Below are 17,123 nucleotides of genomic sequence, written 5' to 3'. Positions count from 1 at the left end.
CACACACAGTCCACATTTTCCTTTGTTTTGGTGGTGGAAGGTTGAACCACCACTCTCTCGTTCTCAACAACTTCTCTCACCTCCTTGAAGGCCTTACACCAGTTAAACACCATCTACTGACTCAAACACTCATTGCCGTATGCTGTCTTTAACATTTCCAATGTCTCTGTCCCGGATTTTCTGATTTTGATACACAATTGAATTGCGTAGAGCTGTTCGATAGAATGTTCCATTTTTTTTTCATGACACGACACATCAGCACATCACTCATACAGGGATTCACTACTTCCTCAATCCACACACTCCAACGTTTGTCGACAACTGGGACTGGTTGCAACGCAAGCTAACACCCCCCACCGCCAGCCACAGATTTCCTCACCACGGCGCATGCACGAAACTATAGCACTTGTACAAGAATTTTAGGACAAACTCTGTATAAGTTTGGGGTTGTTTGAGGTGGTATATAGATGATGCCAAGTGTAGATATTTATTAGGAGATATCTGAATTTTTATCCATACTGCTTCAACTCCAGGCTGATCATAGTGATGGGATTGATGAACAGCTGGAAATATATGTTTCTTAACTGCTATTAAAACACCACCACCTCTTTCTATTACTGTAAAATATGCATTTCTGAAAATAAATTATTGATCAATAAAGTAACTAGAGTTGATACTATAATCATTATACCATGTTTCAGTAAGGAAATTTATATCATGTAAGGTATGGGCAATATTATTGAAAAATTCAGTAGATTAAGTTCTTAGGCTTCTGACATTTGATTAATTATTTACCACTCTTGAGGACAAGATATGGATTATAAAATGGCGCCATGGTAGAGATTAAATTTGAAGTAGGCTTGGCAGTATTACAGTTAATGTTTACAAAACCACAAACAGTTGAACTTGCATTAGCAAGTTGTTTGAAGTTATTTTTCCCGTAAAACTAGCTAATGACACCCATTAGGACAATATATAAGTTGTTTATCATACGAAAATAAAGAATACATTTATTTTCACTTTAAAAAAAAAACACCTTTTTTAGGGTGAATATATCTCTTGCTTTTGTTTCCATTTGATCGAGTGTCAAAAAAAATGTGTCACTTGCTTGGATTCTACCAAAATTAATTACTCATTTTTACAAACCTATATCCCCCTTCCTGCCACCGCCAAAAAAATACAGTCAAACCTCTCTGAACCGACCCCTCACGGTTCCCAGGAATATAGTCTTAATAGAGGGGGGATCGTAATAGATGTTTTCCGAAATTTTCAGTTGATTGCCACCCCCCCCCCCCCCCTCTTCAAAAACCGCTACTCGCTAAGAAACCAGCCGTACAATGGCAGGATGCTGTCACTCACAATGCTAGACGGCTTTGCTTTAAACCCACTTCAACCTTCATGACAAGTCCGTCGCCCTACAGGCCACCTCTAAAGAAAATATGTCAAAAGACAGTTTATTTTTACTGGTTAGTTTACATGTACGTTTTCTGCTTGCCGTAGTTAAATACACTAGAACCCCGATGTCATGAACCCCGAATTTAACGAAGCAGTGATTTTACGAATACATTCTCGGGAACCGTCAAAAAATTGGACATTTTGACCAAAATGTGAAAATCAGAAAAAAAGAAAAGAAAAAAAAGAAATGAAAGATCAATCATTAAAATCTGTTAATTTTAACACACAGCATATTTTTGTGTCTGCTTTAATACTTCCAATAATGTTCATGTAAGAATAACATAAAAAATAATGGGACATTTCCTTTAAAAATATGGCAGCTGTAGGTTCTGCAACGCGAGTGGGCGCACACGAAGCTCGCCCGGCTGGCTGGCGGCAGCGGCTTCATGACACATAAGCTCACCCCTCCCTCCCCTCTCGTTAACATTCTTCAAGGCTAGCTCATCCCTCCCAGCCACACAAACCATCTAGTGTCCTCCCTTATAACACCCCAACTTCGCTCCCCTTAGAAAAACCTTCAGTGAGAAAATGCTCATTTCACACTCCCTTCTCCCGTTAAATTGGGCTATTATGAATGGGGTACTAAAGCGGTGAGGGAGGGGTAAGATAGTTGTAAATATTTTCGGACCCCTCCCTCCCCTTCAAACACGCCCAAAAAAAAGTATGTCAAAGTCGTCCACCGATTTTCAGCACAATCGGTACGGTTATTTAAAAGTAATGTTGAATATTCAAATACGTTTTGAACCAACAATGGTCTTTTACAGTTACACATAATAATTCAAATTAGACCCGGGATCTTTTGCACAATGTTTTAAAAAATATTGTAACACATTATAAATAAGTTTGGTGTATTTGGGATGTGTATTTGTTATAAAATCCTGTAATAAAAAGGAAATAATATTATTCCCCTACCGTGAACAAAATTTTTATAAATATGTATATAACATCTGAAACTATTATTATTCAATTATGGCCTCGTGGCTGTGCGGTCAGCATTGCTAACTTTCAATCCGAAGGTTGTCGGTTTCGAATCCCAGCAGCTGCGAATTTTGTTTTTTACTTGTAAAAATAAATACGGTGCATGCAACATTTAAAAAGTAATAAATATATTTGAATTAATGAATGCAAATAAAAGTAAATTTATTAATTAAATTGTTGATTTCATTTCACTCCTTCTTTGTATCCATACAAAATAGTGTTAATTAAATAAAAATGATTCAATTTTATTCATAAAAGTATGCAGGGGTAGATTTTATCATACAAAAGATAGAAAAATTTTAAAAATATTTCTTCCTCAAAGAATATAATATTTTTAATGCCTAAATGGTTTGGTTGCAAAAACCTATTACGGCTCAGTCTCAGGCCGGATATATTTCCTTTTCTTCTGGATCAATCATTTCATCAGTGTTTTGTTATGACGTCGTCACGTTAAACTATTGTCCGTAAACCGACTTAACAGACAACCAATTTTTTTTTTATGCTAGGTGAAGCGACCTTTTTCTATCAACCCACGGGAAAAGATAATTGCTTGAGCTTTCAAAATAAACATCGCTGCGGCAGTTCAAACAAATCGAGGCGGGCGTGCATCCAGTCAGTCACTGTGTATATCTACTCGAAAAACATAACATCTCAATTCATAACAAGATTTCTTATAACCTACACGTATTGCCGGATGTTTTCAGCCTGATCCATGCAAGTTCTTTAGCCACGTTTTGAATGAAAACAACTGGCGGGCCAGTGTTGTGCCCTGTTTTGCGGACACATAAAGCTTTTATCAATTTGCCGACAGTTTTAATATATTTTTACTCTCGTTAAAATGAAGCAGATAACGTGATTGTTAACAAGTACAAGCAGCAGCCGAGATCGGCTGCAGCGCACGGTACAGAGAGAGGGTGAGCAAGGGCGAGCGAGCGGCCGACTACCATGTTCACACGCTGCGGCCGGAGGGTTTTTCCTGCATCGTAGTAATAGTAATTAATATTTAACTGTATTTTATTTATTAAGTCATAATACACCAAATCGAAAAAAAAACCTGCATAAGTCATCAACCACAGTTTACAAATTCAAGCCAGAACATATACCAAATCAGACTTCACAAACTAAGCAAACATTGTCAAACGATAGTAATCAAAATCAAGAGAAATCCAGCAGGTAGCTTTGCCTTAACTGCGTACCACACTAGACACTCGCAAAAAGCTAAACGTAAACACGTTGCCACAAAAACCTTTATCTGCACCCTGCTGGCAAAGGGACGTGGAATGGGGCTTGTCAAGCGCTGACAGCAGTCGACAGGAAGTGGTATCTATTTTTAGATATGCGCTGCCTACGGCAGTACAGCACTCGGCAAGAGAAACGCAGTAACACTCTACTCACCACAAGAAACTTATTTTCTGTATGATTTTCTTCGAAATTTCGGCAATTTTTTCACGGTTCCTCGAAATTGGGTTATAATAGAGAGGTGGTCGCAATAAATGGGGTCGCAACAAAAAGGTTTTACTTACTACCTTCAACCCTAATAATATTTTTTTGGACTCTTGAAATAGTTCATAAATATTATTAGGGTTCATTCTCATGACAAATAAAATATTTTTGTCAAGTTTCATCAAAAGGACCTATTTTATTAAAACCATATATCCCATTTTACTTGTTGATACTATACTACTTAGTGGTATGATACATTTAAGTCATGACACATAGCAAACACTGAAAAGTTGTCAACCAACTTCTCTAAGCAAAAATAAATTCATTATTTTAGGAGAAAAATATTTCACTTAAATTTAACTCCATACATCAGATGACCACATTTTAAGATGATAAAATGTTATCTATCTTCGTTTGTGCCATAAATGTCATTGTGACAATGAGTGTAAACTTAATTTCTTCAACCGAGAGTTTTATTAGGCTTTGGAAAGTATGCCATGTTAATTTCAATCTCCATGGATGCTGGCTGCAGTATGAATCTCTTTGGTGTGCATGTCCACACAAAAGATAATCATTATTTTATTTTGGGAGTTCAGAGTAACAATATCTTATAATTTTTTTAGTAAATAACAACAGAATGAATGTTGCACATGGAGATTTATTGGATGTTTTAATGGGTATCAACCTGTTACATACCAACAATTTGTGCGTTGTGCAATGCTGTGAGCAAAAAAATGCAAATGGACAAAATCACTGAGGCATTTACTTTCAAATAATAAAACATATTGTAATAATAACAAAATATGTATAGATATTCATTCATCTCATAATTTGGTACAACTTATGCTTTTAAAACTCTTATATCTAATATGGAATTTGCAAAACATGATGCAATTTGCTAGAAATTTTGGATGTCTCTGGATTTAACATTGTTCTAAATACAAAATGTGATTCCAACAAGTTGTTTCCTGTAAATTTGCATGTTTAAGGAACATAACCACTCTTCAAAGGAGAAAATAAGATTTTTTTTAAACTATATTCAAATAATAAATTCAATTGATTTTGAAGGGGGAAAGAAAACCTTACACGCACACAGGTGTATTGGTAACTGGTTTATTTTATATAAAAACCAAAACAACCATTGATTACTGTAAAAAAGCTGGACAGGAAAGGTAACATGGAAAATGTAGAAGACTTAATAGTGTAAAAACATAATTCATCATTACCTTCTAATAATAAAAACTGGTATCTTTATGGAACACAAAAACAAACAAATCACAAAAGCAGTACACTTGGTGGTTGAACTGCAGGTGCATGTAATAAATAAGAGCTAAGCTACTGGCCAGTGGAGGCTCAGCTATGGCCTGAGTCCGTCTCGCTGGCATACCGCCACCTCCAGTATGCAACCTTCATGCGGTCCCAACAGTTCTCCCACGAGTCCAGGGCTGGTCGCACGTCCAGGAGCGCAAAATTGTAGTTGCCCGGCTCGATGGGTCCGTCGTAGTAATCTATGACGTAGCGCACCTCCTTGCCGCACCTGTCCACTACCCAGTCGTGGCGGTCGAACGGCAGCTCGTACCTGACACAACCCCACATTCTCAGCCCAGGACTCACCAAACCACATTAAACTGTACACACAGGGAAATGAAGACACGTACATTACATTCACAGTTCTAGACTCAAAAATTCAGTTTGGGTTTCTCTTAAAGTATTATGTTCAAACTTTGAATTGGTGTGTTTGTTCAAAAAGTTAACAATTATAAAATCGAGGCACAGCTTGCACAAAAATACTTTAGTTTTCGAAATACACAAACATGGAAATTTCAGTTAAGTTCTAAAATGTGTTGACATGAATAAGTCCTGTAGACATCGAGGTCGTTGCAGACTGTGAGATAGGATGAGAGAGAATGGAGCAGCGAAAGAATGAGTGGGTGAGGGAACGGAAAACGAGAAATACTGGCTCCCCCCGGCAACATCCACCTTGTTTCCCCCTGGGGAAGAACCTGGGATATTGAACACTGATCGTCTTGGCAGGACGAGTGCTGAGCACTCAACCACAGTGAAGCCTTTTAAGTGTTGGCATCTATGTACTCAATCATATGTTTGCACAAATATAACAAAACCAGAATAATTGACATGTGAAAGAACAAAACAATAAAACAACTGCCTGTACTTATGGTCAACTTTAAGTGAGATGTAGTAAATCATTGTTGGTTGTGAAATTTAATAGTATTCAATGCAGTGTTATAATATTAGCATTGGATAACTCATTTATAATTTAAGAAATAAAAAAAAAAAAGGATTTATAAAAGACTGTAGCCATGACTGCAATATGCACTGAGTGCCACTCTGGTGGTGCCTGTAGTAACTAAACAAGGTTGGCAGGAACTAAGGCATTGCCAGCTGTCAGGTCAATACAACTAGCAACAGATGGTTATTAAAAGCAGGAAGGTTATGCAAGTTACTGAGTGGCTAGGTACAGCGTTAAGTCATTAGTAGGGATAAAAAAATTACTGAACCCAAAAGCTGATCCACTTTACTTAAAAAAAATCAGGATATGTAAAATATATACATATATTTTTGTGAAATAGCAATGAAATTGGCTCATATTTTCATTTCCAACCCAAGTTATTAAACTGTTGTCATTATTAATTGGCAAAGTAAACTGCATTTTATTTGAGCCGTTTTCCAAACACATTTACTGAAAATTTCTCTCAAACCTCTGACCTTTATTAACATATGTTTGTTTCTTTGATATCTGAGTCACAACATCCATTTCCTCCTTTATAAATGAAGCGTGTTAGCTGCCACTTTCTTGCATGGTGATAATTGATTGTGACTAATGACTTATAGAAAGTTTTAACTATCACATTACCTTTTTTTTTAAACAGTTATCTGCAACAGGAGTGCTCATGGTTTATGTTGAAGTCGATTGTCATAGGTTTTTGTACTTTTGACGACTAATACATGTAGCTAAAAAAAAATACAAATAAGTGATGATTATTTGATATAAAGTAAAAAAAAATTGGCAGGTTTTTCAATTGTCTGTGCAATTTTTCATAAACATTTCTGGAGACAGTACTGTCTTTGTTTGAGTGTTGTGTTTAAAATGCTTGAGGTCCTTGCCATTGGCCTACAGGATTTTTATTGAATTTATTCATAATATTATCTAATCTCCTTCATGTATAATACTTATAAGGTTAGTTTATTCTTTTATTTATTTTTAAATTTTTATTTAGCAGCTTTACCACGAATGGGTATGTAAATGTAATTCTATTTATGTACATGGCATCTCTGATAGTTTATATTAATATGTGTATCTCTATTAAAACATGTTACTTGTACCTAATCCAGCAAAATAGACTGTCACTGAATTTATAACCAATTAGGGTGAGATTCCGAGGTGGTGATAGTGGTGCACCAGTGCTCAAACAATCTTTTTAATGAGTTCGGTAGTATTCCTTTAGATGGCAATACTGAGGACGGTGCAAAAAAAAAAAGTAACTATGGCCTGTGCAGGGAGAAGTGCGATGAGCAGCCGCAGTGGAAGTTGAATTTGGAATGTTAGAGCAGGAACACGTGATTAATCGGGCTGTGCGTGTCGTGCTTCTGCGTTTGCAACGGTCATGGCTCATGGGGAATCATAGCAGCGATGTGTGACCACATTGAGGAGAATATTATCACAGGTGAATTACAAGATTTTTGCAATGTTATCCTAGAGGCATTGCGGTTTACGATCATTTTAGCCCAGCTATGAAGACAAACTGAAAGTCCAATTACTATATCAATTTTATATTGCTCGTGCAACACACCAGCCCATGTATCCTGAGGACATCAGTGCTACAGGTTTGCTACGAGGAGCCAATTATAAATTGTCCCGAGAAGTTTTCCTTGTAGGTATTCTTGTACACTGCATTTTTGATCTATCATTTTTAAGACCTAAGGTACCGTCACGTAATGGGAGTTACCGTATTCACTCGCGTAATGTCCGCCCTCGCATAATGTCCGCACCCTTTATTTATATATCCTTAAAAGAAAAAATTAAAAATTCGCATAATGTCCGCACCAGTCGTCTACGGCGGGCAACACAACTTTGGCCACCCCTAAAGGACGCAGTATGAATGGAAAGTTGACGGCTCTGTAAACAAAGCCGTGACCTTGAGCTGTCCTTTCTCTCCTGTTCTGAAAGGGTGGGGAAATTCCTTGAACTGAACAAAGCACGGTCAAAGGCCCCGCCCGCGTATAAGCACCCCCCCCCCCCTCCTTGTTTTGTAAACATTTTTGAGAAAAATTTAAAAACGTGTTTTTCTGGGTTTATCTGAGGGCAGGGCAGCTTGGAATGCATCAAACAACAAGCCATGTATTGTGAGCGGCGGGAGGTGATTTTGTAAGTGTCCGTTCTCATCTCAAACGACATAAAGATAAAGAAAGCTGGTCTCGCGCGCTGCCGCTGTGTTGATGTGGAGTGTTGTCCGAGAAGAAGAGGGGAAGTGAAGGAGGAAGGGAAGTGGGTCAAGGATTCTAACACTCCTTTGTCTGGTTGGCTGGCTAGCTGGCAGGAGGGAGGTTAAGCCACGCCTCTGCCTCTCTCCCCTCCTGTCTCAGCGCTGCCTCTGCCTCTCTCCCCCCTGTAATAGCACTGCCTCCCCCCCCCCTGCGGAGTCGTTGCCTCTCTCTTCCTCCTGCCGCTTCGCTGCCTCCCCCGCCCTTCCCCATTAGAACAAAGACGCACGACTTGAATAGAACACAAAATTTTGTATTTTTGTATTTTTCCTCGCATAATGTCCGCACCCCATTTTTTTGGGCCAAAAATGTGGTCAAATTACTGCGGACATTACGCGAGCGATTACGGTATGTTGTGTTGGGAATTTTTTATTAAAATCATTATTAGGTATCACTGATCACATGACTTGCACTAGAGCATCCTGGTAGGTGCGAGGTGAACTAGCCCTGAAAGTGTCACGACTTATCTCACCAGAGCTACTGCTGACTTTTGGGATGGCGTAATATAAACATTAGCTGAACACACAGATGTCACTGAGCTTTCTGCATATTAAAAAGCACTGTACTATGTTCATTGGGCTGAAATAAATATGCACTGAAGGAAGCAGGTAGCTATTAGGGAAAAAATATTGATTGCTGAGTCATTAGATTAATTAATTGCCTTGTACACAATAATTTTAAAATAATATTATAAATTTAATAAATAATATAATTATAATAATAAAAATGCACAATACACAAATGCCATTGCCATTGTAAGTGCATGGAAATAAAAATTCATGTAAATGATAAAAGCGCTACTTCGAATATATGACGGAGTTAATTCAAATATGTCATAAATTTTTGGCTTTGTTTCCTCAAAAAAATGTACACCAAAAAGTGTTTTTCGTAGGGCAAATGTACTTTAAACCCTATTCAAACATATGCTTAATACCGTAAATTAATTTTAACTGGAGCAGTGTTTTGATTAACATGGTAGACAACCAGCACATTTCTCTTGTTGGAAAACAAATATTATGATTAACATACACTCTTATTGAAAAAAGGTACTTGCTAAACGTTGTTATCATTAGTGCTGTTTTCCAGAAACAAATTAGGGTTATACTATAACACTTTCGTAGAGTTTCACTACGTGCTTTCACCTACTTTATAACCTACTGAGTATCACGTATTCATTAATTTTTCTATTATAAATTACTTATTAGCTGGTATTTTTTAACTGTACTAACAAGCTTGTGCAATATGTTAATAAATGTAATGATTAGAGATTGAGTAGCTCAAGTACAACTAACTCTGCTAGAAGAGCAGGCTCATGTATTGAGCGGACAGTTACCCGAGCCAGTGCCTGATGCGGGCGCGGGGGGAGTACTCGGCGGCCTTGCCTCCGAACCTCTTGAGGCGCGGGTCTAAGCACTCGTGGGCGTGCAGGGCCTCCCACTTGAGCACCTCCCGCCACGCCGCCTCGTTGTTTGAGTTGTGGATGTGGATGATGGCCTCAACATCCTTGGGAGCGAGGTCCGACTCCTTCCAGCGCCAGCCCTTGCGCAGCATGGCGTTCCAGAACATCTGCAAGACAGTCACGTCCATCTATACAGTGCACAGAGTCCTTGGTTCCATCTCCAGCCTTAAGGCAGCTTGGTATTCCAGAACATCTGCAAGACAGTCACGTCCATCTATACAGTGCACAGAGTCCTTGGTTCCATCTCCAGCCTTAAAGCAGCATGGTATTCCAGAACATCTGCAAGACAGGCACGTCCCTCTACACAGTGACCAGAACCCTTAGTTCTAGCTACAGCCCTTGCACATCATTGCATTTCAGAACATCTGTACGATAGGCACGTCCCTCTACACAGTGACTAGAGTCCTTGGTTCCATCTCCAGCCTTGGTGCAGCATGGTGTTCCAGAACATCTGCAAGACAGACATATCCCTCTGCACAGTGACCAGAGTCCTTGGTTCCATCTGCTGGTGTAACTCATCTTAAACCCACGTAAAACGGAGAAACGAATCTCACGGAACAGAGTATCTATAATGGCACACATGCAAACACGGACCTGTACAGATTAGCAATGACCAGATCTACCATTTACGTTTCTTCGTGTAACTCGAAGAAGCCACGGTAGTAGCCTTGTTGTTTACATTCATAATACGTTGAATATTGTTTCATGTACAAGAACATCTAGTGTTCTATCATTACTCTGTGGTTTATTTTTATAATATATGGAAATTCTGCCCATGTTATGTTCACTTACCTCAAAATTTTTTTAATTAATTAATTTTTAATAACGATGAAATTCAATCTCATTGATTGCCATTTGTTATGATTCCTAGCATTTTGCAAACCACAGATGGATAGTGAAACGTAAAAATCTTGCAGGCCCGTGATCCATTTCCAATTTATAAGTTTCCTTGTCATTGTGGAATGGGCCTAAAAATATTGCTGGAAGCTGTACACAAAAATCAATAAATACAAAACACTAACTTTAAAAAAAATTTATATTAGTTAAAAATTAACATCTTGTAAGCAACATCTCAGTAAGTAAATTACTATAAATATGTATTTAAAAATTTATTACCTCTTTTCCCCCTTTTTTTAAACCATTTTATGAAGGATTTGTTACATGTTTTTCTAGTCAGGTGAGCCTTACTAAGGTTACCTGGTAAAATGTTTAAATATAGCTGATTTTATGCTAAAGAAGGATTCATAATTTTTTCAACGTATTTTTAACTGATATTTTACTTACCTACATTATTTTTTTCAAGTATTTCTGATGATTTGCTTACTTTATTATAAAAAATTCCTTTAAAATTATGTTTCCTAATTTTTTGCTTGCTTATTTAATTTTATGTGCATTCACATATTTTTTGTTTGCTATATTTTCTTTATTTACTAATGCTTGGACAAGGGCATGGTTCTCGAATGTTCTAGAACAATCGGGCTGATGCCATCGTTTTAACAGTTACATCGAGTTAGAGAGAGACAGGCATATCTTGTGGGGAAAGAACATCACATGGTTGGTCTCGTGGACAGAGTGCCCATGTATCATGCATGGTCTTTTTTCACTATGGTAAAGTATTTTGTTATTGGTTGTAATTGTAAGGTGGTCTGTTTTTGGCCTAAAACTCCCAATTCCAGTAGGCAAGGAGATGAACTTGTAGATCACCATTTCTTTAGTTGATTGGAAACAGGAGGGAGTAAGAGTGCCGGGTGTTGGCTCACCAAACTTATCATCACTCCTATGGTCCAGGCCACGCTGTAAAGATTTGGACATTTGTTAATTAGAATTTTACAGCCACAGGCCGCAGCATTGGCCCACTTGGAGCCTTATTAGTAGATTGGTGGCCATGCCGAGAGTGAGTAAAATGGTCTCTCTGCCTTTTGTACCTACCATGAGTTCAAGCAACCGCGGAAGTGTAATAATTTTTTTTTTTAAGAAGTGAAATTAAACACTAAGTAGCTATCATGTCCGAATCAACAAACTGTTTTGGTTTGAAAAGTTTTTGTGCTGCAAGTATTTGTATTTTAACATGTAAATTTTACTGCTTCATAAAATGCCAGCATGTTTAGTGTTTGGCAAAGGAGAAAATGAAAAATTTACATTCATGAGTTCTTTTTTTTATACAAGGGAATCTTCAGATCTGTAATGTTTTTTTCAAGTGTTTATGTTTGTAACAGTCGGACCAAGTAGAGCTAGCCAGAGGTCTGGATTGTTACAACGTTAAACTCCAAAAACCCTGTAAAATAACAACACCGCCATCTTGACAATGCAAATGTGCCAAAAAATGAAGTTATTTTGTTTGGTAATCACTCATGAATGTTCAATATGGCAGTGGTGTTAAAATAAAATAATAAATCCAAGTTGACAAAATCACTGTAAATAAGAACTGTCTCCAATCACGAGGTTAATGCTATTACTAATTTTTTGGTTATTAAATTTATTAAATTTAAGTTATAATATTACAAAAAACTCTAGGTTCAACACAAACTGTATTACGAAAATGCACATTGTGCAAGTGATGTAAAAAATTTTGGGAGACAACAAATAATTAAAGTATAATTCCAGGATTTTTCATGACTGAAAATTCACATACTTCCTGATTTCCTGAAATTCAAAGCCGGTGGCCACCCTGAGCATATTTTTTTTGAGATACCTTTTTTTCAGTAGATAGATGTGTTAGAAATAAAATTCCACTTCAAAAAACAAACAAAAAAAAAAAACAAATAAAGACCTTCTAAGAAGTAAAAAAAAAAAGCGGAAACTGAGCTGTGCCCGACCAACATTATGTGCAGCTAAGTATTTTTAGCAGGCCTCGTGCTGTTGTCTTAAACTTCAGTAGCTCTACATTTGGGATGGATACAAGTTTTATAGAGGTAAAAGTATAAAAACCTATGCTTTTTTTACCTTAATGAATACAACTTTTCTTACAGTTTAATTCTAGTTTTAATAATAAACTGTATACATAAAACTAAGTTTTTAATATATAACCTGATATAGGATTAACTACAAAAATTCAGCTTTTTTAAAATTGCATCCAGATTAACCACATGGCTGGAAAAGTTGGATCCGGATTATCAGACTATAATATAATATTAAAGACACCAATTTAAATTAATTAATATGTAAGCAAAAAATAGTAGTTTCCCCGCAACAAGCCAATGTATATTGCATGCATGCTCTGCTTGCCAAAACTTGTAAGATGGTCGGATTGCCATTTTGTTCTGGCAAAACTGGTGCTGAAAGAATGGGAGATGTTTGTGGAACAGGTGTTGCAGGGTAGAACAGAAGCCACAAACAAGTGGGGACCACAAGAACAAACAAAAACAAGCAAGACAGCAGAGAATTATCATAGCATTCATCAATGCTGTATACCACAAATATTATTTCACTTTTTTTTCCCATGCAAGAAATCCCTGAAGTGTTTTGCGTATTTCTGGTATTCCCTGACGAGTCTGGACAAGGTACCGTCTCAGACCCAATACTGGCTGGAGCCTGTCTCTGGATTGCACATCTTAGGTATTCAAAAAAGAAAAAAAAAATACAAAGAAAACCACTAATAATTTTGTAGTATTATGTTACACTACTGATTATTAATGACAGCCCTTCAAAAAAAAATTATAATTACCAAGAACCTATAAAAATATGTGGTTCATAGGATAAAGAATAAGCCATCAATTTTGTGGTTTTACCTGTTGCGAGGGGTAGACCCAGAACTCATCCTTGGTGCCAGCCTTAGGTATTGACGACACTTCCCGCTCAAGCGGCAACGCGAATGGTTGGTCAGGTGCCGGCATTTGGTTAGGTAAAGGCATCTGCAGAGAAACAGTTCATGGACTCAGCAATAAGACATCAAGTCAGCATGGAGCCTAATATCCATATGCTTTTGACAATAACTACTTTAACCTTTTTGCAATGTACAAAACTCAAAAATTTTTTACACATGATTCTTTTGCATACTACCATAGATGAGAGCTTAATTTTATTTTATTGCAAAAACACCTATGCATAAAGAATGGTGCAAGCAACACAATGGAACTTGAAACAAAAATCAGCAAGGTGTAACAGCACTGTAGCCACTGGGGCTCTTGACAACAACAGATAATTACTGTAATATTGCTACACTTACTGCACAAAACAACACACTGAAGTGTCTTAATGCTTGTGATGAGGAGCACCATTGTGCTCATTTAATAAAACTACAGCCCTTCCTTCAACATATCTTGTACAACCAAAGAAGTGAACAACTTGATTATGACTACAGAGATCACAGTTCCCATTTATACAATTTTTATAATCTTTTTAAAAGAAAATTGGCTTATGAGATCTTCCTATTTAGGTGCCTGTTTTTTTTTTTTTAGTTTATTTATTTAGTTGATTTTAGAGTATTAAATTGCATCCATTATATATATTTTAGTGTGTAAATGATTTCATGAAGATATTGGAAAAGTTATGTTACACAAAAATACTAAGATACTTTGCATATTCACAAAAGAAATATTGATAAAATAAATATTAATAAATTTTTTGGCTTCAGATCTGGCTCCCATATTGATGTCTAGGGAAAGAGGGGGTCTCAGGTTCGTTATTAATAATGCCATCCATTGATTCTCTAGGGCACCACCACGTGGAAGGAAACGGGAACCCGGCAAAGACTCAGTTACAGGGCCATGACGTGACACGTGTGGGTGCAAGACTCGAATTCACCCCAATCCTTCTGACCACAGGACCTGGCTTGCTCTAGGCATCTTGAGTCCCTGAGTCATGATCGCATAGTCGTTCAAAAGATAAACTTTGATATCTGGAAAGAATGGTTTTAATGGTTGCAGCTCTCATAAATAATTGAGTTTGATTAAAACTGCTTAAAAAAGCACAATGGCACAGAATCAGAACACATTAAGGTCCAGAACACTGTCTGACCTGACTAATAATACAGTAATGGAACAAAAAATTCTTGCCTGATAAGGAAATAATTGAACATGAATGATTTTCACACAATAATTTATTATTACTCATTTTTTATTTATTCATTTATTATTAGCTTAAAGTACATAGGCCTAGTCGTCTTCTTTGGGAAAAGTCCGAAATCTTGGAAAAAGACAGAAAAAATTAGTTTTTACCAAACATTTCGTAAACTATTAATCACATCAAAAAAATAGTTTTGACAAAAACATTCCTTGCAAAATTACCTAAAAGAAAGGTTTTCATTAATTTTTATGTAAAGCCAACTGTTTCCACACCATCACTAGTTAAAGAATACCCCAACATGTACAAATACTTATAACGGTTCGTTATATACAAAATAAACAGTTCAACGCCGATTGTAATTTTTGTTGTTTTTTATTTTTTTCCAAAACAGAATGCCCCGACGAATCCAAACACTTCAAAAAGAGGCTGCTCATTCATTCCACATACATATGCCCGTCGAACAGATGCTCGTAGTTCGCATGATGAGAATTTACCGGAAAAAAGTATCGTCCTTCAGTAATGTTTTACTGCAAGTACACGAAGATGGTGCGACCTGGAACAGGGCCGCACCCAGCGAAAACGAATCTCGCCCCGAGCCAAAACGCCTACGAAGGTGGCCGCAATTTCTAGTTAAGTTATTTCCGAAACGAAAAAAAAGAAAATTAGGTTGATTTAATAATAGGCCTGACTCCGACCACCAACGTGAAATTATCTCTTCGTAAATTACATTATAATTTAGCGAGAAGCCATCGAACGCGACCTACTCGTCCAGCGTTCGACAGACGACTGGTGAAGTCCTGCCACACTCTCCTCCACGCAGGGAGTAGACGTCACATGACCTCACCGACCAATCACACGCACGCTTCATTCACTCTTACAAATACAAGCCAATCAGAGAACAAGTTACACTACATGAAAAAATCTTTTACATACAGAACACTGGGCTTCCCCTGATCTCTCTCTTTTCAATTTCACATCGAAATCGGGGACTTCCATTCTCGTTCTCTCTCCCACACCGTGAGACAGCAGTTATCACTCGGTTCCCATGCAGGGGGGGAATTACCGTCTTTATCTCGGTTGGCGGGGAAGCACTGTTTCTTTCTCACTTACACTTACAGGCCTCTCATGCCTCTCTTTCTAACCATCACACAAGCCCAGACACAGTCCCGTGATTTATAATTATATTACAACACGTTAATAAAATTTAAGAACAATAATTATAATACGAATTACTTTACAAAATTAAACTTATTGAGAGAAACCTGAAAAAGTAGGCCTAAACATGCAAAAATCTAGTACAGCGGCTCATTTGTGAAAAATTATATAAAAAATAGTACTGATTGAAAATGTCTAATAAAATAATCAATACCTTCTTAAAAACATATCAAGTGAAAAATATCAACCCTAAAATATATAACAAACTGTAAAATATCATTAGAAAGACTTTTTAAGAAATATTTACATTCATGAAAATAGTTTAAAAGAAAAATTATTTAATTAGGAGGGCAGGGTTCTGCAACATTACATACTTAATGAAGAATGGAGTGATAATTAAACGTTCAGTAGTCCCGGTCGACAGCAAATAAACCTATTTCAGAATTTTATTTAGAAATTTATCAACTGTGAGTGTCAGCACTGAACAATGGTGAACGAAAATTTCTGGGTAGCAATCACCCCAGTGGCACTACGCCATGGTTCATATCCGCTACAAATATAGTTGGGGAATTTTACGGCACGTTTAATTGTTCATCATCATAAAAAAAATTGGTAACTTCTCATAAAAATGAAGTAAATGTATTTGTATGTGCTGCAATTGTTTTGGACTATATAAGGGTATCTATTTGTTCAAGTGTTGGTAATAAGAATAAATTTCAAAGGACATGCAACAAATATCTTTTTTTTAAAAACCAATTGACAAAAAACAATACTCAATTAATAACTTAAGAAATTCAGTAAAACATTTTACTGCATATCAACAGTAAAAATCTTCAAGTGTGTTATGAATCGTCACCATTTTGAATTGTGTTCCGTAAATTAGGAATTTCAACACTTTTTTTCTTCTAATTTTATTATAATTTTAAATTATGTTTGGAAATTTTATTTGCTCTATAATTTGGTTACTAAAGGGCGATTTACACTTTGTTAGGCTGGTGTACTCCCCTAAGTTAAACTTTGTGCCAGTAGTCTGAAGCACCTTTCCCAGAGACGTATCTGATATTTTGCAGATCTAATACTTGGCTGGCAACCAGCTTAAAATTTCTCTCGCCTGCAGTCATGTCCC

General features: G+C 36.9%; 1 protein-coding gene across 11 annotated transcripts in view; it reads right to left on the bottom strand.

The window, feature by feature from the left end:
• Nucleotides 1–4,514: 4,514 nt before the first annotated feature.
• Nucleotides 4,515–17,123, bottom strand: part of LOC134527901 (holocytochrome c-type synthase) — a 52,424-nt gene continuing 39,815 nt past the window's right edge. For all 11 annotated transcript variants that reach the window (XM_063360928.1, XM_063360921.1, XM_063360920.1 and 8 more), the window contains 3 exons: nt 13,567–13,689; nt 9,713–9,945; nt 4,515–5,455 (listed from right to left, as the gene is read on the bottom strand). In XM_063360928.1, the coding sequence (XP_063216998.1) occupies nt 5,230–5,455; nt 9,713–9,945; nt 13,567–13,689 (582 nt within the window). In that variant the 3' untranslated portion in view covers nt 4,515–5,229. The remainder of the gene's footprint in view (nt 5,456–9,712; nt 9,946–13,566; nt 13,690–17,123) is intronic.

This window comes from Bacillus rossius, chromosome 1 (assembly GCF_032445375.1).
Source record: "Bacillus rossius redtenbacheri isolate Brsri chromosome 1, Brsri_v3, whole genome shotgun sequence".
Taxonomy (NCBI): Eukaryota; Metazoa; Arthropoda; class Insecta; order Phasmatodea; family Bacillidae; genus Bacillus; species Bacillus rossius.
This window is presented reverse-complemented; position numbering and strand designations above follow the sequence as displayed.